The following is a 12218-nucleotide window of genomic DNA, read 5'->3' as shown; positions in this document are numbered from 1 at the left end:
TTGTGTCAACGAGGCACATGGACGTGCTCCACCATGCCGGCGCTCGAGCCGACGACCATGAACTGACAGAAGTGAAGTCCGTCGTGCTCCACCGCGGCGGCGGCGATTGCAGGTGCGGCACAGAGAGGAGGTCCGGCTTCTGGAATTTCGGCGAAGCATCGGTGAAAAAACAATCTAGGTTGAACAATTCTTTATCAGTGAAAGGGCTTATCACCATAAAAAAGAATTCATATGTATACATTTGGTATTGAATGAACAGGGGGAATGGTCAAGAAGGAGAAGGATGGTGGAAGATACTAGGGTTTCAGAAATTTGGGGGTTTTTGCAATTTGCGTAACCGAATGTAAGAGAGAAACAAATAAAGGAGCAGCCCGGTGGGAGATCCCTCCGAGGAGAAGGAGGGTGGAGATCGTGTGGTGTCTGGTGGGGCGGCGAGGTGTGGGCGCGAGTTGTATACAGAAGGGGAAGAGAAGAGAAACGATTATATTATACGAGAAACTTTTATTGCTAGGTTAAATAAATTGAGCAAGGATAAAATAGGTTATTAATAATATAATTTGTTTAATAAAATACAATTGGATTTATCTAAAAAGGGAATTAAAAAAAAGATCTAGTCTAATGATAAAATGCATATGAGGGGGTTTTCTCAAATAATCCCATTATAAAGACTTTGTGTGGCGTGACAAGAAGATATCATATATCGATATGGTTGACAATATATCTACAATATAATTAATAATGAACAACTTATTAGATACAAAACAAAAATATGTTAACATTAGTTATAACAAAAGAAAAAACAAATTGAAAAATATATATTTCCAGCAAGGAGCTTGACTTCGAGGGCAAATAGGATATAGTTTGAGAAATATAAATTTTATATTAGATTGTGAAATAATTAAATTACTAAAATTTGAATCGTGTACGATTTTCTTTGATAATTATTCCGATTCGAGACAATTATCAATCAATAAAATTTCTAACCTACAATAAAATTCCACGAGAAATGTTTTTTTAAGGGCTATATTTTCGACAACAAACGGTAGTTAGAACCTATGGATAATTTAAAACAAATTCAAGAAATGAAGACTTTAGCTATTTAATGCATAACTTATAAGTCTCTGAAATAAAAGATACTTAATTGAATTTAAAAAATGCTTTACATTAAATAATTAAATCAGATAAGAGTTTATTAACATCAATGTCAAACCAAAGGACATTTGTTTGTTCATATTAATACATGCATTAATTATATATTACAACTTGCTTGTAATATTACATTACACAGGGAAATTGATTGTTTTTATTTATTTATTTTGTTTACTACTAATGATTATTCACATTTAGATACTAGGTATAAAGTTAATTTTCCCTTTCCAAAATAAACAATTAACTAATTTTTTAACTAATTTTTTTCACACATGGTTTTTGATGGAGTTGAGGTGGACCATGTTGTAATAAATACATCTTAACTACTTATTTGAAATATTAAATAAAGCCAAGTTCAACTGTATTTCAAATTTCTTGTCCCTTTCATATTGACAATGCTTGAACTTATAAACCAATTCAACATTTGTTTTTTGTGGCCAAAGACTTGCAATATTACTTTTACTTGACTTGTAAAAGACTTCCAATTCTTGATTTTAGGAGAAGAAATTCAAAAAGGGTTCATCAAATTTTGATGAAGATTTATGTCCTAAATTTCGTGACGTCGGCTCTTGTTTATTCCATGCTTCATCGAGTATTCGTTTAAACGAGAGGGGTATAATAGAGAACGAGAATTTGCACGAGTAAGAAGATATTAAAACACTCGATGAAATTCACCGAGCATAGACTGCAGAATAGTGAATCTTGTGTAAGAAATCGACTCGAAAAAGAATCCCAATTGTATTTACCACAAATTACAAGACAAGGAAAACACTAATCAATCACCCTAATTTACATACACCACCACCACCACCACCACTAATCACACCCTTCTTGGTTAAATTGTACAATAACAAAAAAAAAAAAAAAAAAAAAAAAATAAAGAAGCTAATCACCATTGCTCTTATGTTTTCGTCTCGATCGGTTAAAAATCTTGGAAGGCGGAGGAGAAGGCGAAAACTCAAACGGAAGTGGCGGAATGTCCATTTCGCCCTTCAAGATCTTGACAACGTCACCAATATCCGGTCTCAACTCGGGCATCTTCTTCAAACAAGCGAGCGCCAAATTAATGCACAAACTCGCTTGCTCCTTATCATACTCGTCTCCCAATCTCTCATCCACTAGTTCTAGAACATTCCCCGAGTGAGCTAAGATTCTAGACCAACTTATCAAGTTCGCCTTCTCGAGCTTTATCGGTGAAGAAAGTACGTGCAATGGCCTTCTCCCGGAAATAACAACGAGGATCAAAACACCCAAGCTATAGATATCGGCCTTCTCCATTAGGTAGCCCAATCCACCGTACTCCGGTGCAACATAACACAATGTACCTCGCATGCTCGTAGTGCTACTTAATTCCCGACTAAATAGATCTCCGCTCCACATATCGCTCCCCATCGATCGAGAGTTATTCTTCTTATTATTCTTCCTCCAACCTTTCCGGAAACTAAACTCGATGTTTTGATCATCCGTTTCAAAATTTCTCCTTTTCTTGAACTCGAAGCATTTGCCTAAACCGAAATGAGGTACTATCTTTGACCTTTCCTTATTTCTCCATACTTTAAGCCTATTTACCTTATTGCCCTTTTTCCTTATTTTCTCACGCTCGTCCATTTGCTCTTCTTTCCACCACTCGTGCATCTTTCGGTGCTTTTTAGCGCCGTAAACTTCCGACTTCTTGGAATCTCCTTGTTCGATATTAGGACATTCGAATCGAGGTTCTTGCAAAGGATTTTCGCTAACTTCCTCGAATTTATCCAATTGTCTCGAATTATCGAGGACGATTTTCTCATGAGGAGTAATTGGCCCTTTTTCTTCATCCCAATTATCAAGATTAGCCGAAGCGCAGATTTGGCTACCGATCCACTCCGTAACGTAATCTTTACTGCACAATTCACCGCTCCCATCTTGCCTCCACCACCAATCTTTCCCCCATTGTTTGGCTCGACTATCAGCATTAGTATTAGTATTAGTATTACCATCATCAACAACATTCAAACTCAACTCCTTACTATGATCGACGCTACTCAACTCGTCATCGTACGGCACAAACTTATTATTCCAACCGCCCCCGTTTTCATTCTCCCCCGAGAACAACTCCTTCCCCTTCAAATTAAAAGAAACGATGGGCAACACTCCCATCACATTGTGGTAAACTTTACAACCGTTCCTCGACGAAGCGGAAGCTTGCAAAGCCGACGCGAAATCCACCTCGTCGTTCTCGTGACAACTCTCCATAGGGGTACCGATTGCAGGAGGGGTCCCGTTCGAGCTCCTAAAAATTTCTTGACTTTTGCCCAAATCTTGACTGAATAAATGGTCAACCCCAATTTCGCAGTCGAGCTTCAACCTCGACAAGCCGAAATCCGAAAGCTTCGCACCGAAATTGGAATCGAGAAGCACATTGCTCGGCTTGACATCGCCGTGGATCACCGGCGGATCGCATTCGAGGTGCAAGAAAGACAACGCTTTTGCAACATCGAGAATTATGCAGAACCTTCTAGACCAATCGAGGCTCAAATTATTACAGCCCACATCGTTGTTGTTATTATTCGAATCGAAGAACAAAGATTCTTGCAAACTTCTGTTGGGCATATACTCATACACCACGAGCCTCTTGTTTTTCTCCACGCAAAAACCCAGTAGGGTAACAATAAGTGGGCAGGGTTTGTTCAGCCCGCCGAGAATCTTCAACTCGTTCTGGAACTCGTGCTCGCACTGCAGAGAATTCGGGTCGAGGAGCTTGACGGCGACGAGTTTTCCGTCCTTGAGAATGCCGCGGAAAACGGCGCCGGAGCCGCCTTTTCCGATGGAATTCGCGGCGGTGAAGTTGTGGGTGGCGTTCTTGAGCTCCCTGTAGGTGAACCGCTGCAGCTTGTTCAGCGGCGAGGCGGCGGCGTCGAATGAAAATGGGCTGGTCCGCGACCGGCGGACCAGCGAATACCAGAGGTAGTGAAGAAAATACAGAACGGCGGCGAGTACGATGAGCGAAGCGGAGATGGTGATTGAGAGTAGAACTACGGTTGTTTTGGGTCTTGAATCCATTTTTTTTTTTTTTTCTGTTCTTTCTCCTCTTTGATTTGTTTCTTGGGTGTGTTTCTGGTTTGATTTGGGGTTTGATAAAACAACAACAAACATATAGTATTATATTAATGTAATAATTTGTTTATGTTAATCATGTTTTACTTTTGTCTAATTGAAGGGGTGAGTGGGGCCCAGTGGAGCTTTTGACTAAAGAGAGGATTTTGCGGTGAAGAAGGGAAAGAAAATTGGAGGGAGAATTTTAAGGTGGTGGATAATGCGTTACAGTGATCACTGTTGATGATGACGACGACACTTTATTTTTTTATTTTATTTTATTTTATTTTTTCCTTTTCTTATTTCGATGACTCATAATTTTAATATTTTATTATATATGGCTTAATTCTATTTTGCACCCACTAAAATGTTTAATACTACTTTGCACTCTTGAAACACCATAAATCATGCATAATGCACCCCGAACGAATTTTAAAGCTAATGAAAATAATTTAATATTTTTAGGATGTTAAATGTCAATTTTCTTTTTTATTCATCAATCCTTTTGAAACAAGTGCAAAAATACATCTCATAGGTATATTTAAAAAAAATGTACAAAGAATTTATGTTGGATGTTGAAGAAAATAAAAGAATTATTTATTATTTTACTCTCTAGAAATAAATAATCAATAAAAATTGAAATTACCCTCATTTTGAGTATTCAATTCAGGGTGTATTTGTCACTATTGTTAATGTTTTATTGTGTGAGGGTGTAAAGTGCCAAAATGTTATATTTTAAGAGTGCAAAGTGAAATTAAATTGTTTATACATACTCACTTCATTAACGCTTTGAAATTTAATCAAATTATAATGGAATTTTCGATTTTCGCTGATTTTGTTTAAAATTATTAATTTTGGGAAAATAATTTTCATTTTGAATTCCAAATTTTCGATAACTTTTAATTGAAATTGAAATCTTGATTGGAATTTGATTTTCGATCCGAAAATTAACTTCCGAAATTATTTTGAAAACTTCATTCTTTTTCCGAAAATATGTCAATGATATATTTTATAGTATAGTTGGATAAAATAATAGACTACTCAATTTATGTAAAATATGTTATTTAATTTGAACTCTCATATAAAATTGAGTTTTTAACAGTATTGAACCGATTGTTCGATACTATTCAGTATTCAATTGCGTCTTTTGAAATATTAACTTAGAATTCTTATTTATCCAACTGAAATATAATAATTAGATTGATCCGTCAACCAAAGTAAGATGATTGTTATTTTGGTACATAAAGGAATATACACCTATATATATTATTATTCATTTAAATCAAATATGTAAAAAAATCGAATACACATTGAAAAAACTTTTGGAGCAATATAGCCAATTGTCAATCAGAACTGTTGATAATATATCATGTTGCTTTACACTATTGATATATACATAATAACACACATATGTATGTGTGCTCAGTGAAAAATTATTTATGTGGATACGTGTGTAGAATCTCACAAGTCGAAGTACATAGACAAACTTACATGTATACTATCAATATTTTTCCGATTTCCATCGACTACGATCCACACAAAAAAAATCATGTTTTACATTTCCAAAACTTTGATTTCCAGGTTTTTTTTTTTTTTGATTTTTTTGAAATAAGATTGCATTTAATTCTTTAACTTTTGAAATTAAAAACTAGTTCTTTTATTTTTATTTTTCCGAAAGTACTAATTACGATATGAACCTTCGTTTTTTCGCCTCGTGTTATGTTTCGAACTCTTGATAATGCACAAGTAATATTTTTTTTATAGTTATATAATGGAGGGAAACATTTTTTAGGCATATATTAGAGGAAACTTGAAAGAACATCTTTTATTTGTCTCTTCATTATATAACTATTATTGACAAAAGAAGAGGCAAAAATAATAGATAAGTGATAAAGTCCCAATTCATCATTCCATTGCTTTGATTGAAGAAATGAAAAGGAAGGCTTAATCATTAAGAATAAATTAAAGGCTTCAAAACTAAGGTCCAGCAAAATAAAATATCCAAAATTATATAATTTGTGAAAATCAAGTTTTTTTAATATACCAATTAATATTCAATTATAAACTTTAATATTATTCAATACATACTTTATACACCCTCATATTTATACAAACAATTGTGTGTAAATTGTAATTGTAAAATAATATGCTATTTGGTGTAGCATGTACAAATCATTTTCTTTTTCTCTTTCTTGTTTTTATCAATAACAGAAAAAAAATCATTTTGGGAGTTCATTTTTTTTAATGAACTATTTGATAAAAATCAGCATGATAAAAGTAAAGCACTATGACTTAAATTGAATAACATTATTACTAGTTAATGTAGCCAATTCCACATGCTAATAAGTAGTACAATAACAAGTTTCCGAATGGTTGATTTAGCGGTTGGAGCAATTGAGCTTGTGTCAATTAACCAATTAATCAAAGTTCAAATTTGTTTACCAATGATTGCTAGGTCGAACTTGTCATAAATAGTTAACCAAGTATGATTTACTCTCTGACATTGTTTACAAGTTATTATACGAGAGTGTAGGTTTTTCCAAAATACACTTACATATATGGTTGATTGTGAATTTATTCACTAATAAAAAAGGATAATACAATAAACCAAAAAAAAAAAAGTTCTCTTTATTAACTTTGTCAAAAGGGTGTTTCCTAAAGTTCAAGACTTTTGAACTTACCCAAATTGTTTTAATACATTAAACAATATGATTCCACAAATCGAAGAAATGACTTTACCTCTAGTTTGTAAGTTAGGTTAAAATTGGTGTTAGTTTCAATTTCTACACATTTATAACACAATTTAAGTGTATTTGGATTGTAGAATTGGAGGAAGGGATTTTACATCTATAATAACACATTCTTTGATCTTGTTTGCATTGGGTGATTTGATAAGGAACTTCAGTTATATTACTTATTATTGGAGGTATTGTGTTGGATTTCGAATCCTAAATTCATACACCGTCTGGGAATACTTTCCAATTCCAATTGAAAAGTATTCGAAAAAATTGAAAATTAAAATAAAATAAGTGTCCTAAACTTAGAAAGTTTCATATCAAAATCGGTGGAAATTACGAATTTTGTTCTAATTAACTTTAACCCCTACCCATTGTCGTGTATTGAATCTCCAAAAAGTATAAACTACATTGCGTAAATCATGTACGACGAATTCAACGTAAAAAAATATTAGGCGTGCAAGCAATTCAAGAACACTCGTTTTAATCCATACTAAAGAAGTAGAGAAAGCAATGTTGCAAAGAGCAAAGTGCTTTTGTGCTAATGATAATGGAAACAAAAGAACATGGATGTTAGATGGAGGTGGGACCCACTCCATCAAACACACAATAAAAGTGTATATTTGAGCATGGATTCTATAATGTTCTTATAACTTTTAACTTTTTGTTCATGATAAATCACTATCTATTGAAAAACAAAATCACTTATTCACCAATGCTACACATTTTTCACCTTTTTTCTTTTGTTTGTTTGTTGTGTTGTGTAATATAAATAATAACTTTTATGCAATAATTTGTTTTTAATTTTTCATTACTCTTCAAATTGAAGAAAATGAGAAATATATTTAATGTAACGTTTATTTGTTCGTTTTCTGGTTAAAAATTAGGGTCCGACATATAACATAACAATTATTTCAGTCACAAATTCAAGCCCTTGGACATGGTTTTGAACTATATCATATTAAATGTTATTTTTATTAAATAAAAAGTTTTCACAGATAAATTACATATAATACCAGAATTTGACAGTTTTGATACAAGATCTAAATAGACATGTGCACGGCTCGGTTTTTGGCTAAAACCTAACACGAACCAAATATATATTTTTCTAAGATTAAAAACCATAGATATAGACTTTTCATCGATTCTGTTTCAATTTCAAAAAAAAAAATATCGCTTATATTTCATTCGGTTTCGATCTTTTCCAACTCGATTTTGATTAGTTTTCGGTTCAAGAGTAAGTACTATTATATATTCAGTTACTACCAAAAAAAAAAAAAACCAAATTACAGTTACTTTCACAAACTAACTAAAAAATAAAAAAATCTTTAGGACTTCACATAATATGTAAATTAGTTGTTTATACCAATTATTTAAAAAGTCATTGAAAAAAGGGCAACGGTTTGGCCCGGTTTTAGCAATCAAATCCGACACCTTACTTAACCCACATTGTTTTGGTTCCCCATTTACCAAATTGTTAGCAGTGTTTTAAAACCTTGTGGGTCATTGGCGAATCGGGTCATGTGGGTCGAGCGGGTCATGTGGGTCGAGCCAGACATACATATTAATTCCAAATAGGTAGGATCACTAATACTATGACACCTTGTTTGGCTGTCAAGACAAGGTTAAATAATCTAATGAAAGTTCAATTATTTTATCAGAACTTGGGACGTCCAACAAAAAAACATCTTAACAGGGAAAATAAAACATAATAACGTAATATTTTCGGGTCGATTCAAACATCAAACAAAGTCCAACTGTATATAGTTAATCACAAGGGCGGAACTTCAAAGGGGGGTGGGGGGGTTGATGCCCGCAAGATTAATTTTTTTTTTCTTTTAGGTATTTTGGCATTTTAGTTTTTGAATATTACTTTTGGCCCCCTAAAGTTTTTGTAAATATGTGTCTTAAGTCTTCATCCTTAATTTTTTGTTTCTTCTCCACAATCTTATATAAATTATACTTGTACACATCGTATTTAATATAAACATATTTAATAAAATGGTTAAAATTTATTATTTTATATAATATTTATGAATATTTACTTATTTTGGAATTTTTTTATCGGTGTCTCTTAAAAATAATATGAGACGATGCCATTAACCTCCAAAATATTTAAGTGCAATACATTAAGATTTTTTGTCATGCTTAAAATATGATCAAACTATAATATATATATATATATATATATATATATATATATATATATATATATATATATATATATATATATATATGCGCTATTTTTATTAAACTTATTTTTGCTATGTCTTGTGAACCAAATTTTTTTTCAGGATGCTGCCCCGAACCCTGATATTTTAGTTAGCCCCCTATAATTTGATCCTGGTTCCGCCCCTCGTTAATGATGTATAATCTCCCAAACAAAACGGGACATTATTAGACACCAGTATTACAACGTTGACTTCAACTTTTATCACATTTTTTGTTGTGTTTTAGCCATTGTAGTGGATTTAAAAAAAAATCACAAATTAATTTAGAAAATAATTAAATTCAATGCAATGGGAATGTACATGTTTACTATTAAGTATTACATTTTGTAATGGATTAAATTTGTGGAAGTAGCATTAAACTGGTTTATTTAGGGGTAGTTGTTAAGACTAATGGGGTTGGTGAGAATGATATATATATATATATACACGTACACAAACCATGTTTATTGGTGAACATGTGGATGAGATTGGATCTTATGACTGTTGCAAGGTAGTGCTCTCCCATGATCTTTTAATAGGGGCTATATGCCAAACACCCTTCATTGGGATTTTAATTTATGATAAATTCTTTATTTGTAAATGATATTTGACATAAATTCAATGGGCCTGAAAAACCATATATACCCCCACTAATTATTAATTAGTATAATTATTTAATTTAAAAAAAATTATACCCATAATCTACACCCAAATCTTCTCCAAAAATTATTCCCCTAATCACGCCAATTCAGTTTTTTTTCCTTTTCTTTTTTATTTTGTTTAATGGTTTTCTTTATTTCGATTTAAAAAGAAAATTTTGTAATTATTTATTTATTTATTTTTTTCAGTTTTTCAGTTTTTTATTTTAATTTTTTTTCTTATTTATACTTTTCATGTTTTTTATTCTAATTTAAAAAAATAATTTTAATTTTATTTTCGTTTTTTCATGATTTTTCTTTTTTCTTAATTTCGAATTTTTTTAAAAATGGTTTTTTTTTTTCTTTACAAATTTTTAAAATAAAAACCACTATAAACATGAAAACCACTCTGTATAAACAGATATATAAACATGAAAACCACTATAACAACTATATAACATGAAAGCTACTCTGTATAAACATCTATCTAAACATGAAAACCACTATGTATACCAATTATATAACATTAAAACCAGTCTGTATAACACCTATGTAAATTTGAAAACCACTCTGTATAATAACTATACCAATATAAAAATCACTCTGTATATATAGTTAATTAAAAATCTGTACAAAAATTATTGAAAACCACCATCAATGTCGAAAACATACCTTACCATTACTTGAACAGGATGAAACATTTTTTGTTAGAAAAGAAAATCATAACATATACGAGAAGCAAAGAAAAAAAAACAAAGAAATTAGAAAATCAAACATCTGTTAATGGAAATAATAACATATATGAAAATAAAAAATTCAAGCACTTCAATGGACTTGTTCAACCTGACATCAAATCAATATTATAATTTATTTCGTACTAGATTGAGGAAAAAATTGTATGATTATATGATAATATTATGGTTTTAAATAATTTAACATACAATAGTTTTTTTGGATTTTTTTTATTTTGTATGATGAGAGAAAGATGGCGACTCGAAGAGGAGACATGAGGCGTGGGTTGTGTTCGGAGATTAAGGACCGAGATTTATGGAGTTTTAATTATGAAAAAGATATTACGTTATGTATTCCTAAAACTAAGATATGTTTTAGATTAGTATAAGGGTATAATAGTGAAACTTAGTTAATTTTAATACATTAAAAATGATTTGAATTTATTTTAAAATCTAGAAAAAAAATGGACTCCTTGTAACTGCACATGTATAACCAGGGGCTTTTGTCAAATAACCCCTTTTAATAATTACATTCATGCCCTTCATTCTTTTTCCCATTTTTTAAAGTGCAATGGCATACTTATGGGTTGATGGCTATTAAATCTATCTTATACAATTTGATTTCCAATATATATTCATATTATCTTAATTCAAGATAGTATGGAATGAGTAGCTATTATTTTTTATACTTCTAGTATGATTCGAAGACTATTGTACTATAATAGAGTTTACCTATTGAAGGGGTTAATTTAGCTAATTTTAGCCGAACTCCCTATATTGAGCTTATTAAATAATTTATAAGGATAAAATATATGGCCCGAAAGAGATTTATTGAATCCACCGACCAAATACATGTAAAAAACAAAGTCCCTTTATAAATTTGTCAGAAGAAAGTTTGGCAGTACCAAGCTTGCTGAACGATGTCCCGGGATATGAGGGTAAAGATCTTGCCAGCTCATCCGAACATGCAAGAGACGATGGAGGGGGTAGGTAGCGAGCTAAAGAAGAGTCGTTGGAAGAAGAAGATTTGAAAATATTTTTCCTAAACAGATAATGAAAGTAGGGCTGTGCATGGATCGGTTTTAACCACCAACCAACCCATTTTCGACCCATAATTTGTGACGGATAATCAACCATCAACCGACCCATTTAAGTTGGGTCGATAATCTCAACCAACCCATGTATAGTTGGGTCGATAATGGTTTCTAATATGCTATAAAGTTGGTTAGTCGGGTAATATCGGCCAACCAACTTTATTTATTAATTTATTATTTATTAATTTTATTTAAAATATTTAATATTTTTAATTTCAAATTTCTATTTTATATCACATTTATTAATTTTTTTAATATTGACCAAAATCCTAAAAGCAATAAATCTAACCTAATCATCTATTTTGAACTATTTTAATTTTAAGACATATAGTCTAAATATTTGGACGATTATTATTTGTTGAACTATTTATGTTTAATTGCAATATATATGGCCCGTAATGTTTTAAAAAAAAATATTTGAATATTGTTGAACTAGTCATATTAAATTTATAAAATATATAGTGTTGTAACAACTAATAAAATATTAAATAAATTTAAAAAAATATTTAGATGGATGACCCATCAACCAAACCATCAACCGACCAACTAAATTGGTTTTCAACCATCACCCAACCCATGTAAATTGGGT

General features: G+C 31.6%; 1 protein-coding gene across 1 annotated transcript; it reads right to left on the bottom strand.

Annotated features, from left to right (window-relative positions):
• Window positions 1–1868: 1868 nt before the first annotated feature.
• LOC105972405 (Protein kinase superfamily protein) lies at window positions 1869–4390 on the bottom strand. The gene has a single exon (XM_012997357.2). The coding sequence runs from the start codon at window positions 4279–4281 to the stop codon at window positions 2035–2037; it is 2247 nt and encodes a 748-aa protein (XP_012852811.2). The 5' UTR covers window positions 4282–4390; the 3' UTR covers window positions 1869–2034.
• Between the last annotated feature and the right edge of the window lie 7828 nt (window positions 4391–12218).

The sequence above is a fragment of the Erythranthe guttata genome, chromosome 4 (genome assembly GCF_056151865.1).
Source record: "Erythranthe guttata isolate IM_541 chromosome 4, IM_541, whole genome shotgun sequence".
In the NCBI taxonomy this organism is placed as follows: Eukaryota; Viridiplantae; Streptophyta; class Magnoliopsida; order Lamiales; family Phrymaceae; genus Erythranthe; species Erythranthe guttata.
Note: the sequence above shows the minus strand (reverse complement) of the source record. Positions and strands in the feature narration are given on the sequence as shown.

What these genes read in the sequence shown, in the direction of transcription:
- LOC105972405 (XM_012997357.2), bottom strand. Translation starts at nt 4,281, where the DNA reads ATGTTTGTTGTTGTTTTATCAAACCCCAAATCAAACCAGAAACACACC.